General features: G+C 39.0%; 1 protein-coding gene across 2 annotated transcripts in view; it reads right to left on the bottom strand.

Moving 5' to 3' along the window:
• The window catches only part of Frmd3 (FERM domain containing 3), a 219,931-nt gene that overhangs the window by 22,562 nt on the left and 171,246 nt on the right, over positions 1-26,123 (bottom strand). For both annotated transcript variants that reach the window (XM_006981403.4, XM_006981404.4), the window contains exons 11-13: positions 24,508-24,582; positions 24,182-24,250; positions 15,823-15,947 (exon numbers count right to left, since the gene is read on the bottom strand). In XM_006981403.4, coding sequence (XP_006981465.1) covers positions 15,823-15,947; positions 24,182-24,250; positions 24,508-24,582 — 269 coding nt within the window. The remainder of the gene's footprint in view (positions 1-15,822; positions 15,948-24,181; positions 24,251-24,507; positions 24,583-26,123) is intronic.

Genomic DNA, 26,123 nt, shown 5'->3' with positions numbered 1-26,123 from the left:
TGCAGTGTGCACGCTTTTTTGATTATCATAAAATTTGTTACCTGTTTCTGTTTGCTGTGTCTGAGATTTTCCTTTCCTTTTAATTCTTTAACTGGCAGAGAAAATAAACCTGAATAAGACCTCCTAGATCTAAGATGATAATAAGGATATGATCAAACATGAAGGACACTTGTGTACCCCCAATGAGTCAACTAAACTGACTAGTTCATTTGCCTCCTTGCCGTCATTCAATAAACCAGTGGTTCTCAATCTTCCTCATGCTGCAACCCTTTAATACAGTGTCTTATGTTGTGGTGACCCCCAACCATAAAATTATTTTGTTGTTACTTCAAGACTAGAATTTTACTACTGTTATGAATGGTGATGTAAATGTCTGGTATGCAGGATATCTGATATGTGACCCTCAAAGGGGTTGTGACTCACAGGTTGAGAACTGCTGCAATAAACCCTTATTAGCTCCAAGTTGGCGTTCTATGGTATCTTCCTAGGCTCTGCCCTTTTTCTCTTAAGATCCAATTTAGTAGTCTATACTAAATTAAACTTCCTTCTGAATTCATCCTCTCATTGTCCCTCAATTTCACTGGGTGGCTTTGGTGACCATTGATTTTCCAGGACCCTAGTCCTCCTAGCTTATTTGAGGCTAGTCAACTTTTGTCTCTCTCAAGTATGCTCCACTTTTGCTGAATCATCTTTTCCCCACTTCCCCACCATCTGTACATCCTTCCTTAGGAACGCAAGACTCCCCACCCTTTCACTGTCACCCAGAAATCATGGAAAGCCTGACTATAAGCACATAGTATGGACTATTTATCAATCACATGGCATAGAAAAGTCCCTTCTGAGATCCATTTTGAGGAATACACATTTGTTTAGCCCATGCTATAAGGACCTTAACTTGCTCAAATTTCTTGAGCCATAGTCTTGACCTTTTTAAAAAAGATTTATTTATTTATTATGTATACAGAAGAGGGTGCCAGATCTCATTACAGATGGTTGTTATCTACCACGTGGGTGCTGGGAATTGAACTCAGGACCTCTAGAAGAGCAGTCAGTACTCTTAACCTCTGAGCCATCTCTCCAGCCCAGTCTTGAACTTTTTAACCATAACATCATTTAAAAGTGGTTGAGTGTTGCTCAGGTGTGACTTTATAGACTATGGAAATAAATATTAGAAAAGTGATGTTCTTATGTATGGCACTAAGCAGCTTGGTGAGGAACTAAGGCAGACCAGGGCTTTTGTATCAAAGTAGAATTAGAGCAACAATTTGTATCTCTATTATATTTCCAATGAAAAATACTGCACTTCATAAAATGAGCTAAATTTGGAACATCATCCAATGACAGAACTGATGTACACTGTTGTTACCACTGAAATGTTTGCACTGAGGAACACTGTACTCCACTATGAGCTGTGCTGAGAATTAGTTAATACAGAATGTACAGAATGCACAGTGTTATTTTTTTAATGTATTTATTTTTATTTTATGTGCATTGGCTGTGTTGCCTGCATGCATGTCTGTGTGAGAGAGTCAGATCTTGGAGTTACAGACAGTTGTGAGCTGCCATGTGGGTGCTGGGAATTGAACCCTGGTCCTCTGGAAGAGTAGTCAGTGCTCTTAACTGCTGAGCCATCTCTCCAGCCCCCAGAAGGCACAGTGTTAGATTCTTGTGATGTTAATATAATATATGGAAAACAAAATTCATATAAATTTCATTAGGAATAAAGCATTTACCCTTTTCATAGTGATATAAACTTCTGGCTAGCACACAAGTGGTTAGAAAGTACCAGAATTCCAAAGACGAGAACAGCTCCACAGAATAGCACACAAAGGGAATAAAAAAGAATCTTTGAAGATACTATGCATGTTGTCTTCAGATCTTGCTTGGGCCTTTATTGTGTCTGCTGAGCTGCTCTAGGCATCTCTTTACTGAAGGAGTTGCCAAACCAAACAGAAGTGCTTCTTTCTGGAAATTAGTTGGTATGAGAATGGGCTTTGAAGTTTGGCTTAGCTCACCCAATACTACATTTATAAGTAAAAGCTGAACTTCAGCTTCTCAGCAGCCTCTTAAGTACTGTAGTTCAGCAGCAGTAGGCTGTTACTGTTCTTAAATGGGAAAGTTGATGAGGAACAAAGAATTAATTAGCAATGCTACAATGATGCTTTTATGACTTACTTCTAATTTAGGATATTAACTCGTCTTCTGCATTTATGCTGAATGTTTTTCTCATTCATTGTTTGTTGATGGGTTTGCCATCCCGGGTGAAGAGTAATTATAAGGAGAAGGTGGCTCTGCAGGATTCATAAGCAGTTCCTACTACTTCATGGACCATAACATAAATGTGAAGCTGGGCAGTGGTGGTGCACGCCTTTAATCCCAGCACGCAGGAGGCAGAGCCAGGTTGATATGTGTAAGTTCAAGGCCTACCTGGTTTACAGAGCTAGTTCCAGGACAGCAAGGCTACATAAAGAAACCATGTCTTGAAAAGCCAAAACAAATGAAACAACCAAAACAACAACAACAAAAAGAAAATTTTAGGCTAATATATTCCAACATACTGAGCCCCATGAAAGAACAGACTTCCCCCACAGGGACAGAGGTGTGGGAAAGAGACACTGAATCTGTGCAAGTGATAGAAGGAAAACTGTTTGAATCATGGCCATGAAGCCTCAGAAACAGAGGAAGAAGAGAGGAGTATGTTAACAGTAGGCAGCCAAAAATGAGGAATGGACAATGAGAAGAACCTATTAGGCCACAACACCACATTGCTCTGTCAGAGACTTTACCAGCAGTAATATAGCGTAAGAAAATGTGAAGCCTCATATAAGGTCGAAAGTATTGAATAATCTTTCTTTCTTTCAGGTGTACGAGAAACCTCCATTCCCAAATTATATATAGATTAAAATCTGTTTTTGCTGATGTTCAACATTCTCTTAAGAAAATTTAAAATAATTCAATAGCTTCTATGTGCATGCCTGAGCTGATGTCCTGGCTTAAAAGGACTCATGTTTATACTTCTTCTCTTTCAAATAAAATTTTTTAAATTATTTTTTTTGTTCTCATACAATACATCCTGAATGTACTTTCCCCTCCTTCCACTCCTCCCCTTTGCTCCTGATCTCTCCTCTCCTCCAGATCCACTCCCCCCGTCTCTCCCAGAAAATGACAGTTGCATTCTGAGATGAGTTTTTGAGTGAAATTGTGCCTATCTGCAAATGAAAAAATAAAAATACTGTCTCTCTCTATCCAAAGAACCTTGCAATGTATTTGAAAAGTATGTTATGTATTTCTTTGTTCTGCAGTAAGAAAAGTATAAGAAGTTCATGAAGTTGCTACCTTATTTGAACATGGTGTATGTGAAGACCTACATCTGTGTTCTGAGGCCACTTATATTTGGATCTAGAATGAACCATTTTTTTATTCCTTTACATTGAAAGCTGCTTTTTTTTTCATAAACATGAACATAAACACCCATACCTACATACATATATTTTCAGGGTTAGTATTATAATGTGGTTGGAGCAGTTTTTCAGTTTTAAAAAAGTTCTATCTATAAAGCTCTGTTGCTGAAGAAAACACTTATTTCATTGAACACAGAGAAGTTGAGCTGGTGCCTAACTACAAGCTTGACCCCTATTGACTAGCATTTATGATGCTGGGAGTTACTCTCCATGCTACCAGAGGAAAACAGTAATCATTAATATCACCCAGCTATAAACCCTGTAACATACAACACCAACCTAGGTGCAAGATATACTGCTACAATAGTGCACAAATGTTATGAGAATAACTCCGCATTTCTTGATTGGATTTTAAAGCTCACTCCATGAGATGGAATCTATGTGGGATACAGCTGAAGTAGCTAACAACCTGAGACTAGATAGGTCATGGACCTAGGGGAAAACTACTACTTTTATTCTACTAAAGGTATGTATTCAGAAGGACATTGTTGATGTATTTATTTCTTGTATATATTATATATAGTTATTGTACTTATTGTATATAGTTTTTATTATATTAGTTATAACTTTTTATTTTTTATTAGACAATTTTATTTGTGCTGAATGGTGGTGGTATTTTATTTGTGCTTTCATAAATAAAGCTTGCCTGGACATCAGAGGAAAAAGGCCAGCCATTATAAGTAAACAAAAAAGTCAGGCAGTGGTAGCACACACCCTTAATCCTCTCATTTAGCAGGCAGGTTCTCTGTGTGTTCAAGGCCACACTGGAAACAGCCAGGTGTAGTGGCACAGGCCTTAATCCAACACAAGTTAACCATGAAGGTCTGGAGATCTGTACAGACAGACAGAAAGCAACAGAGTTGTGTAAAAAGAGGAAGTGATGTAGATGGACAGAGAGCAAATCAGATGTCAGAACAGCAAGGCATATAGACATGGGTAGACAGGAAGTAACTCACATTTGGAAGCATAGACCCACTGCTTCACAGAGTCAGCAATGAGCATGGTTCCCCCAGAGATGGCTGTAAATGTAGTTTGGCCATGGTGGAAAGCTGAGGTGGGCGGAGCCAGCAGCCAAAGCTGCCATTTCAGTCCTAGCTTTGCTGTAGTTAAAGCAATAGAGTCACAATAAGACAGACTCAGATGGGATAAACCCTAAACAGTTTACAGTGTATGTAAAAATATACGTAGGTTTGGAAGAGAGAGGAAAAGGAATATAGACAGTTATATAAAGAAATAGAAAGTTTTAAAAAATAAAGTCTTTAAAGAGACAGTAAAAGCAATATAATAAGCCATGTAAAGAAGGAAATCACACACAGAGTCTGGATTATACTATCTTTGGGATTTTTAACTGCAGAGAGACATTTGATTATAAAAGCTGCTGAGTTAAATCAATATGTATATTTTAAAGTTATCTTGACCTCAAAATTTATGTCTAAGGATATGTTGCCTGGAAAAGAGATTCTGCTTTTGTTTCCACAGAAGATGAGAAGCTATGGATTTGTTCCAGGTTAAGATGGATCAGATTTGGCCCCCGACTTCCCTTCTGGACCAGAGAGAGTTGGACAAGAGAACTCCCTTTTGGACAAGAGAGAGAGTCTTCCTGAATCTGTCAGCTCTTTCTGAAACAAGTACACTGATAAGACCAAGAAGGAACCACAAGGAGATGGGCAGACGTCAAGGCAGAAGTACATACAACAAAATGAAGAGCAATACAGCATCACCAGAACCTAGCCCGTCTCCAACATCTAGACCTGAACACCAAAAATTGGAAGAAGCAGAAGAAAGTAGCCTTATGAGTAACTTCATGAAGAAGGTAGAGGCTTGTGTAGAGGAAAAGACAAGAAAATTGGAAGAACGGTGTAAACAACTAGAGGAAAGGGCAAACAAATTAGAAGAAAACAATAAAGCCCTCCAAGAAAACAATAATGTCCTGGAAGGAAACAATAAAGCACTGAAAGAAAATCACGAAAAAGCAATGAAACAAACAAAGGAAACAGTCCAAGAACTGAAAAGGGAAATTGAAAAAATAAAGAAGACACAAACAGAGGGAATGTTGGAAATAGAAAACCTGAGTAAAAGATCGGGAACTTCAGATGCAAGTATAACCAACAGAATACAAGAGATGGAAGAGAGGATTTCTGGCATTGAAGATATAGTAGAAGAAATAGTTTCATCAGTCGAAGGAAACACTAAAGCCAACAAAGTCATGAACCAAAATGTCCAAGAAATTTGGGACACCATGAAAAGACCAAACCTACGAATTATAGGGATAGAAGAAGGTGAAGAATACCAACTCAAAGGCACAGAAAATATATTCAACAAAATTATAGAAGAAAACTTTCCCAACTTAAAGAAGGAAATGCCTATGAAGATACAAGAAGCCTATAGAACACCAAACAGACTAGACCCCCCAAAAAAGTCCCTCGACACATAATAATTAAACAACTAAATGTACAGAATAAAGAAAGAATATTAAGAGCAGCCAAGGAAAAAGGCCAAGTGACTTATAAAGGTAAACCCATCAGAATAACACCTGATTTCTCAATGGAGATTTTGAAAGCCAGAAGGACCTGGACAGATGTAATGCAGACACTAAGAGACCATGGATGTCAGCCCAGACTAATATACCCAGCAAAACTTTCAATCATCATAGACGGAAGGAACAAGACATTCGAAGACAAAGCCAGATTTAAACAATACCTATCCACAAACCCAGCCCTACAGAAAGCACTAGAAGGAAAATTCCAACCGAAGGAAGTCAGATACACACTCGAAAACACAGGCAATAGATAAAGCCACAACAGTAAACCCCAAAGAAGGGAAGTACACACACACTACCACCAAAAATAACAGGGATGAAGAATCACTGGTCATTAATATCCCTTAATATCAATGGACTTAATTCACCTATAAAAAGACATAGACTTACAGAATGGATACGAAAGCAGGACCCATCTTTCTGCTGCATACAAGAAACACATCTCAAATTCAAAGACAGACACTACCTAAGAATAAAAGGCTGGGAAAAGACTTTCCAATCAAATGGTCTTAAGAAACAAGCAGGGGTAGCCATCCTGATATCCAACAAAATAGACTTCAAACTAAAATCAATCAAAAGAGATCAAGAAGGACATTACATACTCATCACAGGAAAGATCCGCCAAGATGAAGTTTCAATTCTGAACATTTATGCCCCAAACACAAGGGTACCCACATATGTAAAAGAAACATTACTAAAGCTTAAACCACATATAAAACCCCACACATTAATAGTGGGAGATCTCAACACCCCACTTTCACCACTGGACAGATCTCCCAAATCGAAACTTAACAGAGAAATAAAGGACTTAACTGATGTCATGACCCAATTGGACCTAATAGATATCTACAGAACATTCCATCCTAACAAGAAAGAATATATCTTCTTCTCAGCACCCCATGGAACTTTCTCTAAAATCGACCACATACTTGGCCACAAAGCAAATCTCAACAGATACAAAACAATTAGAATAACCTCCTGTGTTCTATCAGACCACCATGGTTTAAAGTTAGATTTCAACAACAACAAAAACTACAGAAAACCTACAATCTCATGGAAACGGAATAATGCTCAACTGAATCACCAATGGGTTAAGGAAGAAATAAAGAAAGAAATTAAAGACTTCCTAGTAATCAATGAAAATGAGGACACCACATACCCAAACTTATGGGACACTATGAAAGCAGTGCTAAGAGGGAAATTCATAGCACTAAATGCCCACATAAAGAAGTTGGAGAAATCCCACACTAGTGACTTAACAGTACACCTGAAAGCTCTAGAACAAGAAGAAGCAAAATCTCCCAGGAAGAATAGACGCCAGGAAATTATCAAAGTGAGAGGTGAAATTAATAAATTAGAAACTAAGAGAATAATACAAAAAATTAATGAAACAAAGAGTTGGTTCTTTGAGAAAATCAACAAGATAGACAAGCCCTTATCCAAACTAACCAAAAGACAGAGAGAGAGAATCCAAATCAACAAAATCAGAAATGAAAAGGGGGACATAACAACAGACATTGAGGAAATCCAGAGAATTATAAGGTCATATTTCAAAAACCTCTACTCCACAAAACTGGAAAACCTAAAAGAAATGGACATTTTTCTGGATAGGTACCACATACCTAAGTTAAATCAAGACCAGATAAACTATTTAAGTAGCCCAATAACCTCTAAGGAAATAGAAACAGTCATTAAAAGTCTCCCAACCAAAAAAAGCCCAGGACCAGATGGTTTCAGCGCAGAATTCTACCAGATCTTCAAAGAAGAGTTAATACCAATACTCTCTAAATTGTTCCACATAATAGAAACAGAAGGAACATTACCAAACTCCTTCTATGAGGCTACAATTACCCTGATTCCTAAACCAAACAAGGATGCAACAAAGAGAACTACAGACCGATCTCCCTCATGAACATTGATGCAAAAATACTCAATAAAATACTGGCAAACAGACTCCAAGAACACATCAGAACAATTATCCACCATGATCAAGTAGGCTTCATCCCAGGGATGCAAGGGTGGTTCAACATACGAAAGTCCATCAATGTAATACACCATATAAACAAACTCAAAGAAAAAAACCACATGATCATCTCACTAGATGCAGAAAAGGCATTTAACAAAATCCAACACCCCTTCATGATAAAAGTCTTGGAGTGATCAGGAATACAGGGAACATACCTAATCATAATAAAGGCAATATATAGCAAGCCAACAGCCAACATCAAATTAAATGGAGAGAAACTCAAAGCAATTCCACTAAAATCAGGAACGAGGCAAGGCTGTCCACTCTCCCCATACTTATTCAATATAGTACTTGAAGTTCTAGCCAGAGCAATAAGACAACATAAGGAGATTAAGGGGATACAAATTGGAAAGGAAGAAGTCAAGCTTTCCCTATTTGCAGATGACATGATAGTATACTTGAGTGACCCCAAAGATTCCACCCAGGAACTGATAAAGCTTATAAACACCTTCAGCAACATAGCAGGATACAAGATCAACTCAAAAAAATCAGTAGCCCTCCTATATACAATGGACAAAGAAGCTGAGAAGGCAATTAGAGATACATCACCCTTTACAATAGCCAAAAATGACATAAAATACCTTGGGGTAACACTAACCAAGCAAGTGAAGGACCTATATGACAAGAACTTTAAGTCCCTGAAAAAAGAAATTGAAGAAGATGTCAGAAAATGGAAAGATCTCCCATGCTCATGGATAGGCAGGGTTAACATAGTAAAAATGGCAATCTTACCAAAAGCAATTTACAGATTCAATGCAATCCCCATCAAAATACCAACACAATTCTTCACAGACCTGGAAAGAATAATACTCAACTTCATATGGAAAAACAAAAAACCCAGGATAGCTAAAATAAACCTGTACAATAAAACAACTTCTGGATGCATCACAATCCCTGACTTCAAGCTCTACTATAGAGCTACAGTAATAAAAACAGCTTGGTATTGGCATAAAAACCAACATGTGGACCAATGGAATCGAATTGAAGACCCTGACATTAACCCACACACCTATGGACATATAATTTTTGACAAAGAAGCCAAAAGTGTACAATGGAAAAAAGAAAGCATCTTCAACAAATGGTGCTGGCATAACTGGATATCAATGTGTAGAAGACTGCAAATAGATCCATATCTGTCACCGTGCACAAAACTTAAGTCGAAGTGGATCAAAGACCTCAACATAAATCCAGCTACTCTGAACCTGCTAGAAGAGAAAGTAGGAAGTAGTCTTGAACGCACTGGCATAGGAGATCACTTCCTAAATATAACACCAGTAGCACAGACACTGAGACAAACAATCAATCAATGGGACCTCTTGAAACTGAGAAGCTTTTGTAGAGCAAAGGATATGGTCAACAAGGCAAAGCGACACCCTACAGAATGGGAAAAGATCTTCACCAACCCCACATGTGACAGAGGACTGATATCCAGAATATATAAGGAACTCAAGAAATTAGACATCAAAATGACCAACAGTCCAATTGAGAAATGGGCTTTAGCACTAAACAGAGAATTCTCAACAGAGGAAACCCAAATGGCTGAAAGACATTTAAGGAATTGCTCAACATCCCTAATCATCAGGGAAATGCAAATCAAAACAACTCTGAGATACCACCTTACACCTGTCAGAGTGGCTAAGATCAAAAACACTGAAGACACTTTATGCTGGAGAGGATGTGGAACTAGGGGAACTCTCCTCCACTGCTGGTGGGAATGCAAGCTTGTACAACCACTTTGGAAATCAATATGGCACTTTCTTAGAAAATTGGGAATCAATCTCCCCCAAGATCCAACTATACCACTCCTGGGCATATACCCAAGAAATGCTCAATCATACCACAAGAGCACTTGCTCAGCTATGTTCATATCAGCATTGTTTGTAATAGCCAAAACCTGGAAACAACCTAGATGCCCTTCAACTGAAGAATGGATAAATAAATTGTGGCACATATACACAATGGAATCCTACTCAGCAGAGAAAAACAATGACATCATATGGTTTGCAGGCAAATGGATGGATCTAGAAAAAATCATCCTGAGTGAGGTAACCCAGATTCAGAAAGACAAATATGGTATGTACTCACTCATAGGAAGATGCTAGATGTGGAACAAGGATGACTGGACTGCTACTCACATCACCAGTGAGGCTACCTGGAAAACGGGACCCCAAAAAAGACACAGAGAAATGGATGAGATCTACATGAACAGCCTGGTCATGAGTGGGAACAATGAAGAGCGACGGTCGAGGGAAAGAGAGTGGGAGATCCTAGCTGGATCAAGAAAAGAGAGGGAGAACAAGGAATAGGAGACCATGGTAAATGAAGACCACATGAGAAGGGGAGGAAGCAGAGAGCTAGGGAGGCCCACGGAGATCCACAAAGATACCCCCGCAAAAGACTGCTGGCAATGGTCGAGAGATGGCAGGAACTGACCTACTCTGGTGATGGGATGGCCAGACACCCTGATAGTTGTGCCATAAACCCCATCCAAGGACTGAGGAATCTGGATGCAGACATCCACGGCTGGGCCCCTGGTGGAGCATTGGGAGTCTAATTAGTGAGAAAGAAGAGGGTTTATATGAGCGAGAATTGTTGAAGCCAAGATTGGATAAAGCACAGGGACAAATAACCAAATGAATGGAAGGACAGGATCAATGAACCAAAGGCTGAGGGGCCCCCAACTGGATCAGGCACCCTGAATGGGTGAGACAGTCATTTGGCTTGATCTGTTTGGGAGGCAGCTGTGCGTTGGTGCCGGGTCCTGGGCTCGTTGCATGAGTTGGCTGTTTGAATCCTGGGACTTATGCAGGGACACTTGGCTCGGTCTGGGAGGGGGGGACTGGGCCTGCCTGGACTGAGTCTACCAGGTTGACCCAGTCCTCGGGGGAGACCTTGATCTGGAGGAGGTGGGAATGGGGGGGTGGGCTGGGGGGAGGGGGAGGGGGGCGAGAGGGGGAGAACAGGGGAATCTGTGGCTATTATGTTGAACTGAATGGTGGTGTAAAATAAATTAAAAAAAAAAAAAAGATGGATCAGATTTGATCGAGCCGTACCTCCTGAACCTTAACAGATGGTACCTGTCAACAAATGTTACAGCCAGTCTTCTCAGGACTTCACCATAATTCTTAATTTTCTTAGGATCCCCATAAGATTGCCAGCACCCTCAATCAACAGGAAGTAATATGAGAAACTATGCCCCAATTCCCAAAATATAGTTTATAAATATTTATCTTTATTTAAAGGGGGTTGATTATAAATGCAATCTCTTTCTAAAGAGGAAAAGGGGATAGTATAGATAGGATATGATGAAAGGGTAGATTATTGAACCTATTTTTAAAGAGCAACAGCTTGTTTAAAGTTAATTTTATTATATTGTATGTATATTTCTACTCTCATTTAAGGTATTATGTTTGTGCAGCTCATCTGAAATTGTAATGGGCAATTAAGAAACACAGATTACTAATTAGTCTTTTATGATAGTCACACTTATAATTGTGTTAGTTAAGTTTTCTAGGTATACATAGATATAATTCATTTAGGTAGGTAATCTTCAAACACTTCAAAGACCCACAGAATATGGCATTTAAAATGTTTTAAAAACTTATACTTTTCTAGACAATGAGACATGTCTGCTCCTGGCAGCACCAATTACTTCAAGGAAGATGATTGGTACCAAAGACACTCCATATGGAGTTTATCTTCGTCATGGCAAAAGTTAGCCATTTGAGCTAGAAACTGTTCTTGCCTGGACTGTTTGACAAAATGTTGTATAAACTGGACATGCAGGACCCATAGGAAGGTGACCATTGAACTTTGCAAGGTGAGATGATCCTTCAGGTTCCTGCTTCACAGAAGAAACTGCCAGACATTCTACAGGACACAGAGAGAAGCAACTGAGAGACTCTAGGCCTATAAGCTGAAGAAGGATGCTCCAACATTGTAGAGGAACTTTGGTAACTGTCCAGGTAGCCAGCTGTCTCTGTCATTCTAGATTTTTGAAAGTTGCTTACAATGCACTTCCTGTTTACTTGGGTAATATTATATCCTTCTGAGTGAGATCTTTGATGTAGTTGAAGACTAGATAGTTATAATTATAATTTTCCTTGGTTATGATAAAAGATAAATTAGATATGAAACTTTAGACTCACAAATATAGGATAGATAAAATATTTACTTTAATTTTGCCAAATACAAATAGACTAGATATTGTAGCTGTAATTCTTGCTTGATAACTGTTCTATTATATGTAATTTTACTATGTTAAAGTTAAAACCTTCCTTTTTGTTTAGACAGAAAAAGGGAAGTGCTGTGGGATAATGCTTTTGAACACTGGTTTAATAAAATGCTGATTGGCCAGTAGCCAGGCAGGAAGTATGGGTGGGGTAAGCAGCCTAGGAGAACACTGGGAAGAGAAAAGCAGTCAGGAGTTGCCAGCCAGACACAGAGGAAGCAAGATGACAAGGCAGAACTGAGAAAAGGTGCCAAGCCATGTGGCTAAGCATAAATAAGAATTATGGGTTAATTTAAGTGCAAGAGCTTGTCAATAATAAGCCTGAGCTAATGGCTGAACAGTTAAAATTAATATAAGCTTCTGAGTGATTATTTTATTAGCAGGCCATAGAACTGTGGGGGCCTGGTGGGACCAGAGAAAACTTCTGACTACAAAGGTACATAGCAATAAAATGACTCCTAATGACATATTGCTATACTCATAAATCAGTGCATTGCTTAACCCTCATCAGAGAATCTTCTTCATGAAGTAGATGGCAATTAACACAACTGGACAATGTATGAGAGTAAGGGACTTTGGAATATTCAGTCCTAAGTAGGATATTTTTATCAAACCCTTCACCTTAAGGCTCAGGGATCTATATGGAAAAAGAGGCAGAAAAATTATGAGAGCCAGAGATGGTCGTTGACTCCAAGGAAACAGTGTTATCCAAACACTACAGGACTGATGTGCATATGGACTCACAGAGATTATGATAGCATGTATAGGACCTAGGCAGGATCATGCCAGATGGAATCTCAGCACTGAGAAGAAGTGGACACAGGGTCTCACCCCTAACTGCTTACAGTTGATACCCACTAACAAAGGAAAACCAGTTTTTTTCCATTCCAGTGGAGTGGTACTGGCTATATCAACCAGTCCAGGACAGGTCCAGGCCCTGGAGTAAGTGGTTATAACAAAACAAATTCCATGGATCACTAATAATTTCATCAGCTTCATTTCATGTTCCTGGAATACTTCTTTGAGTGAAATTAACATTCTATGATGGTCATGGTTATCCCAAGGTTGATTGAAGAAAGATGAGAAAGATGGGGCTGACTTGTGGAGAAAAGACAAATTACACGTGGAATTGTAACTCTAAATTTCTACACAGATGGAACCTAGACAGAAAAATAAACTTAAGAATCATGCAGGTTGAACATTTTGCATGAGAAATACAGAGTCACAAGTTGTTATTGCTTTGGGACATCATTACACTATGTGCTAGTTTGAATAGACAGCCCCCCTTCCACACATAGACTCATATGTTTGAATGCTTGGCTTATAGGGAGTGGCCTATTAGGAGGATTGGCCTGTTGGAGTAGGTATGGTCTTGTTGGAGGAAGTATGTCGCTGTAGAGGCAGGCTTTGGAGGTCTCATATATGCTCAAGCTATGCCTAGTGACACAGTTTCCTTCCTGCCTGCAAATCAAGATGTAGAACTTTCAGCTTCTTCTCTAGCACCATGTCTGCTTGCATGCTGCCATGTCCTATCATGATGATAATAGACTAAACCTGTGAAACTGTAAGCCAGCCCCAATAAAATGTTTTTCTTTATAAGAGTTACCATGTCATGGTGTCTCTTCACATCAACAGAAACCCTAACTAAGACATACCAGGATATAAAGGGACTCTATTAGTAGAATTTTTAGTGTCAGAGCCTGGGCCCTTGAAGCTCTTAACAAGCCAAGCTCAGCAATCTATACTCCGTAGTCCAATTAAACAAACAAATAATAGTAAAACCCAGAAGGGGAATTTATTCAATGATGTCACATTTGGAAGAAAAACAAGGAGATCTAGTTCATAGCCCCATAAGTCCATTGTTATGTTCCTAATATGAATTTTGGGTTTATATAGAGGACCACAGATTGAAGACTGAAGATGAAGACTGGATAAATTCCAACTGCATGTAACCTTTTACTTCAAAAGTCCGATAGACAAAAGAAAGTGAAAATGTCCTTTTCCATGAAGTTATTACCAGCTTCAGGTTTGATGTGAAAGTGACTGGGAAATCTGTCATCTTGACACTGCCTGCTATCTAGAGTTTCTATGAGAAACTATATCTCAAGTAAAAATGATAAGGGGAAGCCAGGCAACGGTGGCCTTTAATTCCAGTGCTCTGGAGGCAGAGGCAGACAGATCTTTGTGAATTTGATGCCAGCCTGATCTACAAAGAGAGTTCTAGGACAGCCAGGGCTATTCCACAGAGAAACCCTGTCTTGAAAGTCACCCCCCCACACAAAAAAAACCTCAAAACAACAACAAAAAACAAAAACAAAAAGCAAAACAATAAATAAACAAACAAAACAAAACAAAAAAACGTTAAGAGAAAGCTAGTTTGAATTCAGAGTCTTAATAGCTTTATTTGGAATGCATTAAAAAATTACTTTGACATTAGTAGGTTGTGTGTTTGCCTTACTTGGTATCTCAAACAAGCAGGGTGGTGAGATTCTTCCTTGAAGTAAGTGAGAGAAATTATATGAAGAAGATAAAAGAAGAGAAGGTCAAAAATAAAAAAGGAGAATGAGGAGGATGAGGATGAAGAGGATGAGAAAGGGCAACAGCAATGATAGCCTCAGTGGTGATGCACAAATATTAATTATCACTTAATAATGTGAAAGCTTTTGAGTTGAAGTAGAAATTAAATACTTAGCTTTCATCAAAACTATCAGGCATGTTGGAGATGTAGTTTAGTTGCTAGAGTGCTTGCCTATCATGTACAATGCCCCTGGTTAGACTCCTATCACTGCAGAGTATCATTGTGTCATGATCATGGTATCATAGTGCATGCCAGTAATTCCAGTGTTCAGGAGCTAGAGGCAGGAAGAAGAGACATGCAAAGGCATTCCTGACTGCAAACAACATCTGAGGGCAACCTGGGATACAAGACAGCATGTCTCAAAACTAAACCAAGCCAAACCAAACTGATAAAAAGCCAACAGAATACCTGTAAAAACAACAGGCTTGGGAATTAAGAGGCCCAAAATGGAGGATCAGTGTAGATGTACTTGTGGAGAATTGCTTATAATCATCCATTTAATTTTGAGTACTACAGAAAACCATTCTTTCCATCAGGACTTTCTGCAATGATGAAAATCTTCTTAGTCTCAGATGGATATAGTGGCCACCAGCCATAGGTGGCTACTGAGTACTAGAAATCTAGCTATGGTGGCTGGGAGATTGGGTTTTAATTTTAATGAATTATAACTGAATTTCAAATAGCCACTAAAAGTAATTGTCTTACTTGACAGTGCATGCCTTGCACCATTACTTCTTTCATAAGTAATTTTAGAAATGCTGTTTTTTTTTTATTTTTATTTTTTGAGACAGGGTTTCTCTGTGTAGTCCTGGAGCTCACTCTGTCGACCATGTTGGACTCACTCTCACAGGGATCCACTTGCCTCTGCCTCCCAAGTGCTGGGATTAAAGGTGTGCGCCATCACTGCCTGACTTAGAAATATTTTGAATTCACAAAATTTCCTCATTCCTCAGAAAGGAGACTTCTAGGTTGAGGTGGTGGACTTACCCTCAGGAAGAGGAACTTCATCTTCCTGTTCAATGGGTGAAGGAAGCAGGGGCTGCAGGGGCTCCATGTTAATGATGAGCTGTTTGTTCAAGGAGTGAGAGCTGCGACTCTGGGTAATGTTGACTCTAAAAATAGACACAAGCAAATAAATTAGTGTCCACTGCAAATACTGGCCCCACCCTCTGGACACATAAAGAGATTAATGCTAAGAGTAAAAATGTTCCTAACATTTAAGACACATGGCTCTCCTTGTCATTAGATTCCTGACAAAAGTCTACAAATTCTGTTCAACTCAGTAAAAGAAAATAAAGTTCCCCAAATGTCATCTGACACATATGCTCGGCGACAACACACAAATTTTAAATAGACACAAGAAACACACCAGGGACTTTCCTAGCACCGAATTAGACAGGTAGAAATATAAATGACAGTGGTTCAAAGCCACTGGACCACCCTGACCAATCGTGCTTGGACAGAGGACAAAGATGATCTGTAACTGTGATCTATCTTCATGTTGTCAGATGTTCGATGTTTGGATTTCCATTCATCCCCTCCTTTACCAGACAGCCATGAAACTCAGTTCTGGTTCTCGTTTGGAAAGGCATATACACAACAGAAGCTATGACAAGTAACAGATGGCAAGGAAACTGTCGGTGTCTCATTAAAACTGTTGACAGGCAGCTAGAAGTCCATTTGTACTGCCTGTTGTGGGCAGAACAGCTGTGGACCCCTCACAGAGGGAAGTGGAAACCTGAAGGTCTACATTAAGTGCTTAACTCTCTCCAGTTTCCTGTCAAAACCAAACCCACCAGTCTTTTGAAAATGCTGTCAAATGTCTCCTCCTTGAAACCTTCTCCTTGTTGGTTTCTCCCAACAGGGATTCACCCTTTTATTCTCTCCTTTTTCTCATACTTCTCGCTCTTCCTTTGCAATTCAGTATGTTTGTTACTTCCGTCAGTTTGCAATCATTACTGTACTAATTAGCCACACTCTAAAAAGACTGCTGGCCATTAATAAGTGCCTTACGGTGTCTCACTAGGTAACTTCTTATAGGGTTTGAACTCTTAATCTGAAGTAAACTGAGGACAACCTTAGCTTGACATAACCTGGAATTTCAGATTGCCAAGGATTTTCTCAGGCTGGACATTTCTGTTAGGACCTTCATGGGAAGATGTAGAGTAGGATGTCTACTGGCATCTTACACTGGAAACTTTCACAGCTGCCACTGGCTGCATAGGAAGTTGTTTAACCACAGAGTCATTTCTTCGTTTATTTCATTCTAGAAACTGATGTTGGAACGGATGATTATGTATTAGATGATCTGTTTGTTTTGATGATTAGTAGCTCTCCCATTAAGGAAGTCACTATCTAGAAGTAACATTTTCACTTTTTTAAAAAATCTGAGACACATTATGAAATACATTTTGTATCATCTATCCTCCTCCCAACATTCTTCATCTGGAGATGTTGAATATTTTGATACTCTTTTAAAACTGTGTTGTCTAACAACTAGGACAGTTCTATTACCAGGGTTGATATTCCATGTGTAAGTCCATCTTGGTACTGGATGAAAGGTGGGGGCAACTTGGCCCTGATACATAGGTTAATGTTGCTTCATTATAGTAGAGGTTCATGGCTTATGGTTATGCCTAGGGTTAGGACAGATGACTCTTGTAGGGCATTATAAACCTCAGAGTTTAAATAATATGACAGAGAAGGGCACAGATTTCCCATTAAGTGAAAGACTTATATAAACCCAAAGGTATTCCCCAAGTCACAAAATTCTCAGGCTCAATGCCCTAGGATAGCCTGGTAACTCCAGAGACAGATTAAAGAAAGTTAAATGAATAAATGGATGTCTCTCACTCCTTTTTATTTCTATGATCTGAAATTATTATTTTGTCCTTTAAAATCCATTTGTTGAAAAAAATTTCATAAAAAAGAGAAAAAAAATTTCCATTGTGATAGTAGTAAGAGTCAGGGCATTTAGATATAATTCAGTCATGAGAGCTTTCATGAATAGTCTAGAGTCCTTATAAAAGTATTCTGATGGTCAGTGGGGTGGCTCAGTAGGTAAGGACATTAGCCACCATAACTGATGACCTGATTTTTTTAATCCAATGACCCCATAGAATAAGGAAATAACTACTTATTTAAGTTGTCCTCTGACATCTACATACATAGCATAATGAGAATACATGTGCGCTCCCCTCCCCTCTTCAAATAAAGAAAAAAGAAATAGAATGCCAGGGCAGTCTGTTTCTCCCTTTCCTCCTTCAATTGTAGGAAAATAAAGACATTTCTGCTTATGTGGAAGCCCTCGCCAGACATCAAATCTTTCAGTGATTCACTCATGGGCTTTCCATTCTCCAGAACTGTGGGAAATAAAGTGTTGTTGTGCACAAACTACTCAGTCTGTTGTATTTTGCTACAGAAACTCAAATATACTATGTATTTTATTTCTTTCAGACTAAAAATTATCCCTATTTACCTGTTTGGAACGATTGCAAAGAGGATGCCTGACATGAGGTTCATTGGAAGCAAAGGCTCATTGGCACAATGGTAAGGACAAATACTTAATAGAATAAAATCTGAATGGTCAGTTCATTTTATATACTGGCTTGTATACACTCTGCTCATATTTTGGGTTTCTCAGTGTGCTTATGAGTCAGGCAGGATAAACGTGTGTACTGATGAGAGACGCATCTACCCCTCAACAAACGTCCTAGACTATTTGATAAAACGCTAGTGCCAGGTATGGGAAATATCCCCTCTAGTTGCTGATTAGATGTGTGTGTGTGTGTGTGTGTGTGTGTGTGTGTGTGTGTGTGTGTGTGTGTGTGTGTGGTGGTGGTGGTGGTGGTCCAATATACTTTCAAAAAATATAGGTTAATGCATTTCTTTTGGTTGTCTCCTAAAACTTGAAGGCAAGATCCCATTGCAGAAGACACAACATATTTCAGACACATGATTTGGAGGAATTGAGTTGTAGTTGACCTGAAAGCCTCCTCCCTGAGGACTAGCTGTCATAGTATCAGAAGGTGCTATATAAACTGCCAAGTGGGGCAGGGGGGCATAATGATCCTACCCTGCTTTAAAGCTTGTAAACCAGGAGAATAAGTTGGTGAGATATTCCTAAATGGGCAACAGTTGCACTTTTATGTTCAGGGTAAGCAACATCTGTTTGATTGTATTTAAAGACTAATTAATGGGATAAAATTCATGTCTGGTACTGTAAACCTAGCCATCTACCCATGGCTAATGATGTAATAAATCCTAGAGGAGAAACTACTATTGCCATTTTCCTAAATCAATATAATTTCCAGCAGTTTTCTAAATCATTTTACCTACAGATAACTAGTTCTTACCTCTCATCAAAGAAGCTTCTTTTTTTTGAAGCTTCTTTTTATAGCAGATGGAGTGCTATAGAAAGTTACAAGTGGTCAAAATGCAGAGAATAAGTGAGCACGGTATGCCCAGCTTCAATTAGTATATGTACAACAAACTTCTATACCTAAGGCTCAGAGAAGGTTGCAGAAGAGTGCATGGAAAGATTGTAAGAGCCAGAAGATGAGAATGCCTGCTAAAGATAATGTCTTCTAGTCATAAATGGGAAGCCGTATCCATACATCTCCGCAATGTGACTATCTGGACAAGATCTGCATAAACATAATACCAGTTAACATGCCAATATGGAATAGGGAAATTTCACAAGACCTCACCCCTAGATGAATAGATACTGGCAATTGATGGCTGCTGAGAGAGGGAGATTCAGTTTTCTCCAGGGATGATTCCCCTCCTGCCCCGCAACAGGTTATCCAAGTCTAAATAGTCAGTCCTAGACATATGTACATACAAGTAACATTAAATGAATTCAGTAGGTTTGTGTGTGTGTGTGTGTGTGTGTGTGTGTGTGTGTGTATGTGTATACCCACATATACATATAATATATACATGTAGATCTATGTATATGCACACATGTGTATATATGTATATAATGCAAATTACAGAGAGTGGGAGCATGGAAGGAGTTGGAATGGAGAGAGGGAGGAGTGGAAGTGATTTAATATACTCAAGTATGAAAGACTCAAAAAATAAAACTAAATAAAAACAAAGGAGTTATATGGGCAAAACCAGGATTCTTAATTTTGCCTAGTACTTTTGCTTTATGCCACACTTTCTACATTAGTGAGTATAACAGCATCTCAAAAGAATTTGTTTTACAACTAATATTTTGAACTTGGGGCTATACAAGAAGGTCTCACTGTGCTAACCACTTTTCTAAGAAATTGCCAAGGTTCAAATTGGCTTCTACTTTGCCCTTCTTCCTCATATCCTGAGGTGTTTTAGTCAATTCCGTGATGCTATGACCAATACAAAATGTTTGTAATGTACAAATAAAGTGAATTTATTTACAACAAGAGTCTAGAGACTGGAAAGATCCTGAGAGCATTGTGTAGTCATTGTCTTAGCTCCTGCTGAAGGCCATATGATGGTCTACCTCACAGCAGATAATGCAGAAAAACAAACTGGGATCTTCAAAAAGGCAAATGTGAAAATTAACAATTTGCTTCTTAGAAGAAAACTTAATAGCATCATGCAATGAATCTATCCTTGAGGGTAGTGTCTCCACGATTCAAACACTTTCCACATATCCCTAATCTTAATTTTCTCTCCTCCTTATAACTGCTCTATCAGAATCAAGATTCTGGTATAGATACCTTTGTGGACACCCCAAATCTTATCATGAAGTAACTGATTCCTCTGCCAAGCAACAACACGTGCTACATTTCTCCACTTATCGATCCCACCCATCAACTGGAGAAATGCCTATCCTGTTCCATAAGGCACTCATGTTCAATAGTATCCAAACAAAACTGTCATTAAGACTTCCATTGCAGGAGGAAGGCTGGTTGTGGCACATTAAAGTAGATTCTAACACTGGAAGATAGAATTTGTGTAGAATTTAGAGTATTGATTATTTTTTCTCAGCATGAGAAAAGCATGTATTCAAAGATGAGAAAGGAGAAGTCACACAACTGGATTGTAAACTGATGACAACAAATAAATGCAGGACTCAGAAGGGTGACAAAACAGAAGGAGCACATTGACGTTTATGACAGTCATTCACCACTCTATGCTCAAAGGAAGTAGTGCTGGCCTACTGTCTCAACAGATTTCAATATGAATGTATCTTCCAGGTTCTGCCTCCCCATTTTTACAAGGTTGTGGTTTGAACCAGAGGTACTGCAATGCTGAGCAAGTACTCTGCTGCTGAGCTGAATGCTAAGTTCTAGCTGCCCTGTTTTAAATGAATGATAATAATACACATGCTTTACATGTGTATGCCACTTTATATTTTAAAAAGTTATTTTAATCCACCAACAAAATCTAGAAGTAGGTCAAGGCAATATAGAATCTCATTTCATAGATGGGTAAACCAATAATCTAGGAAATTTAGTGACTTACCCAAGGCCACAGAGCTGGCAGGCAATGTAGCAAAGATTAATATCTATTCATTTTTTGTATCAGAACATTCTTGTATCTTGCTGGTTCTGGGTGTTCTGTGTGTCCCCTGGTGGTGGATGCTATGCTCCGAGCTGCAGCCCTCCATCTGACGTGGCCTCTTGGCTAGGCTCAGGGATTCTTCCCCAGCAGCCAGCCCAGGACAGCTTTCCCCAGGATCTTCCCATGCCATCAATAAAGGCCAGTGAACTAACATCAGAGTGAGCTTCTCTTTCTGAAGGAAAGAATAATCCTAAAATATTCTCAGTCTGTTGGTTTCTGTGTTTTTATACATACACACTTTTTCAGAAGCGAGAATCTACGAGCCTGTAATTTTTTGGGGGAGTAGAATCTCATGTGTGAGGAAAGATGATAAATTAATACCTTATCATAGCCATTATAGATTAATGATATTTTCTGAAGTCATCACAAAATATAACCTCATTACTACATTTTTTACTTTTGAAGCCACATTGAAATGCTAACATAGTTTAAAAATAAAATAATGGCCCAAGAGAAACAAGTCCTCCCATGCAAATGACTTCTAGGAAGGTAAAAATTACCTGAAAGTGTTACATATCACTACTGCTTTGACCACATGGTGCCTTTGGAGAGGTCATAGGCCTTTAGAACAATATTTTGGACACATCGCATGTGAAAGAAAATGACTAAATCTTCTATCAATTAAAAAGAAGAAACTACAAGATCGTAAAGGCTACTTCCTATCCAAAGTTTATGGAAACGTCAAAATAATATAATTTATTTTTCCCATCTTCCTTTCTGCTATGCTAAACTGTCCCGGCTTAGGAGAGGGAAGAGTGCTCTGAATCCCCTCTCTGATCTTTGAGTAGCCTGCCACATATTTAGATAGTGTATCAAGGTACCTGCAATCAAGAGCTTCCATGCTCTCTAACCCTGCAGCTTTCTACTTTTTAAAGCTAGAGAGACTGCGTTTATAGATCTGCATACGAGAGCTCCCCTTAGGACTACTCAAAAGCAGGAATGGATCAAAAGCTGGATACATCTGCATCAGGTCTTCTGAAGACTTCAGCTATGTTCAGCTTTTTGGGAAGTAAGTAATGTCTAGATGCCCTTGAAAGGCTGGCTTGGCCTGCTTTCTAGGAGGTCACAGCTATCTCCTGCCTATAACCCCAGGAAAAAGTGGAGTATCACTGTTCACCCAATATTCCTGCAAATGGAAGAAACTCAGCAAATCTGAACTTAAAGAAAAAACTTTTGGGTTCCAAAGTTGAAGAAAGAAGGATAGGTACCAACTCTCCTGTGAGAAGGTTCCTGAATAATTAAGCTTATCAGAAATGAAAGGAGGCCTTATGGGGAAGCATGGGGGATAGGAAGGGAGGTTTTGGGGATGGGACTTGCAAGGGCAGTGGACATGGAGGTGAATAATATGTGTGTGTGTGTGTGTGTGTGTGTGTGTGTGTGTGTGTGTGTAAATGTTATAAAAATGAAGCCCTTTATATCACATTACTTAAAAATTAAAATAGGTTATGATCATTTTATTTTATAGGGCGTGGTGTCATGGTGAGGGTGTTCAGTTTAAGGTATTCAGTATGTTTGAAGCTTAGGATATATATTTGTTTTTGTAAACTGAGGTTATATAAAGTCAGTTTGACAAAGAAAACACTTAATTCCTAAGAACTAACTATAGATTGTCACTTTAAAGAAGATGTAGGTAGGAGGATAGGAATTTCAAGGTTATTCTCAGCTATGTAGTGAGCCTGAGGTTATCTTGGGGTACAGGAGACCCTGTCTCAAAAAAATGTGTACTCTGAACCTAATAATGGTCATGTTTTTCATTCCATAGTTTGGTCTTTGGGAGTATAGAGGCCATATGTAAAGTGTTTCAGAATTAGCATATGGAAAAGCACACTGTCAAAGAGAAGGACCGGAATAAGCCCTCAGTCCTCCATAAGGCCAAGCAAATCAAACCTTTGATCAGGTACCGAGGTACTCCAAAGTATCTGAGGTGACTTATGGTTTTTTTTTTTTTTTTAATAATATGAAAACACACATTTTTGAGTGGAGACTTAGGAGCTTAAAGAGACATGAAATGCATGAGATTGTGTGTAGAACTTCATGTAGCAGAGCATGTGTGAGAAAGCTCATGCTATGCAAATAAGCCCAAAAGACCATCCACATGATATTAAAAACCCCAATCATTTGTATAATGTTGCCCTTTGAATAGCTATCCTTTTTCTTTGCTCCATCTTACTTCTTCCCTTGGGAACTCTATATCTTTTCCTAACAAATTGTCACTGCTCTAATATTACTGTATGCCTCTGGTCCATTCATTTCTCAGGGACAGAAGAAGCTCAAAGCCCTCCAGATGTGTTCATGTTATTCCAAATTCATCAGATATCACAGGGATGGATATCCACTGTTCAGTTGCAGAGAAGGACTCAAAGCAGTGAGCCTGACTATGTCTGATGAGCAAGATATGGTTAGAGCTACTCTATGAGGGCAGTGTGAAAGGGTGATGGAGCAGGTGGAGCTAGCAGGAGCCGTCCAAAGGCACATTCTTGCTTAGTCATGCAGCATTCTAGACCCAATACCTATCTGCATATCAAGTTACCTAAGAGGGAATCAAGCTGCCCTCAGGCCACAGCCCTGACAAATCTGAGAGCAATTTCTAGGGAAGTGAGCGTCTTGACTTCATGCTGCATGTCACTGCACATAGAAACATAACAGAGGAATCAGAATAGTTAGGATAAAAATTATTTTTGTGTTGTTTTAAAATGAACTCAATGCCTCATGTGTGTTAGTCTAGCTTTTAAGTGCCTTTGTCTGTCATGGAAGCATCCTCCCTGAAGCCAGAAGAGAGTACCCTACTCACCTGTGCACCTCAGGAGGGTCCCTCTGGATTTTGGAGCTTGCCTCCACCACTTCTTTGGCAACTTTACCACTACAAAATACACAAATACAATGTATTTGAGAAGACACTCCAAAGAAATGGGGAAGGGTGTGTACATGCTCCCAAGTTGGACCTAAGAGTCCACCTCTTGCCTTATTCCATGAGGAAAATTTATGTGGAGGTTTAGGTGGCCATGTCAGGAGAATAACTCAATGGAATAGGTCATAAGCATAATATCTACAAATAAAACATTCCAATGTAAATGGGTGTCCCTCAACCCATCACTGCACGGATCCATTGTTACTCACCTATATCGAAATCTACTGCCTTTAAAAAATATCTTGCTGCTCGATACAGTCTTGATCTGACTTGACTTGGCATACCTTTAAGGAAAAGCATAGCATAGGCGGTAGTGACATTAAAAAGGTTCAAACAGGACAAGCCGTAGAGCTGTGGCAATCATTCACTTTGATATCCATTTTACATCTGACTAAGCATGTATACACATGATCTGAAGGAGTTTCTCAAAAGAATAGAAATTTTATGCACATTGTAATTTGATATGTTCACTGATTAATTCTATTTCCTTTCATTGTTTGTGAACACTAGTCATAATCCACACATTTGATTTTATACTCCATTTCTAGGTCAGGTTTGCAAAGAGTTTCAGGTAGCTTTCTAGCCAGAAAGGTCATTCATTGTTACAAAGAACTCATCATGTGCTGCTTTATTAATGGAAATGGGTCCATGTCATCATAGCATGGGCACTAGTTATGTATCACTGTGAGACAGTGCCCTTTAAAAGACAGATGAGTAGGATACATAAGGATGAGAAGCTCAACCCAGCACTGGTTCAATAACCTATGAGTATACACATAAACATGAACAAAACACAAACACAAACACTCTGGAAAGAACTCAAGAACATGGGCTGCTTCAGAGTGGAGCATAAGTTACTATGACAGCTGAAGATGCTTGTGTATCAGTCATTTTAAGCCTTATGCAATTACATAAAAAGAAATTAGAAAAAACAGGCATTTCACATTTCAGGATGGTTTGAAATACTTATAATACAGAAGAAGAACAAGAACAAGAACAAAAACAAACCCAAAACAACACAAAACAAAACCCCCTAAAAACCTCACCAAGCCCATGCTTAGATGAAGAGCTAGAGGCAATTAATGACAGTTTCGAGAGAGAGAGAGAATCAGTCTTCCAAAAGAATAAGCTGGCCAATGGGCTATCCAATGTAGCCCTAAAAAGGTATACAAGTATGTGCATGTGTGATATACACATTACATATATAAAATTAAGAAAAATAATTAATTAAATTTATACACAAATTAGCCTCAACGGTATAGCTTCATGGTGCAGGGAGAAGTAGATGCTGCCAAATAAAAAGCAAACAAAATATTGGCAGTCCTACCTTCAGGACAAGCCCACAGCCCTCACTAACCTCAAATGCAGTTTCTGACTTTACTGATACAGTGATTCTTCCATGGATGGGTCAGAGGTGTCCATATATATGACTTGAAAAGCAATAGCTAGGAACTATCTTGAGAGTGAGATTACTGTTAAAAACTGAGCTACTTTGAGAACCTGAGAATAGAGACCAACCACAGATCAGAAAAACACCATTTTGTCTGGCACAGTACTAGTGTGAGCTAAACCTCAGAGAGATGGTTAGGGAGAACAGGAGGGGCGGACACCAAAATGGCCAAAGAATGTAGATGGCCTGTGGCTTGCCTCTGGCAGGGAAGTGTATAGTGAAAGACCCACTCTTAGTGGCCAAGAACAGATCTCATCAACTGAGAATAAGGTTAGCATTGAATAACTCCCAGCCTGAGGTTGGAAGGTAGTTCAACATCTGGATCTACATTTCTGCTGTTCACTGCTGTGGAACAGAGAAACTAAAAGTTCCAAA

The sequence above is a fragment of the Peromyscus maniculatus genome, chromosome 2, assembly GCF_049852395.1.
Source record: "Peromyscus maniculatus bairdii isolate BWxNUB_F1_BW_parent chromosome 2, HU_Pman_BW_mat_3.1, whole genome shotgun sequence".
NCBI lineage: Eukaryota > Metazoa > Chordata > Mammalia > Rodentia > Cricetidae > Peromyscus > Peromyscus maniculatus.
The sequence above is the reverse complement of the archived record's forward strand: the minus strand, read 5'-3'. Positions and strand labels throughout refer to the sequence as shown.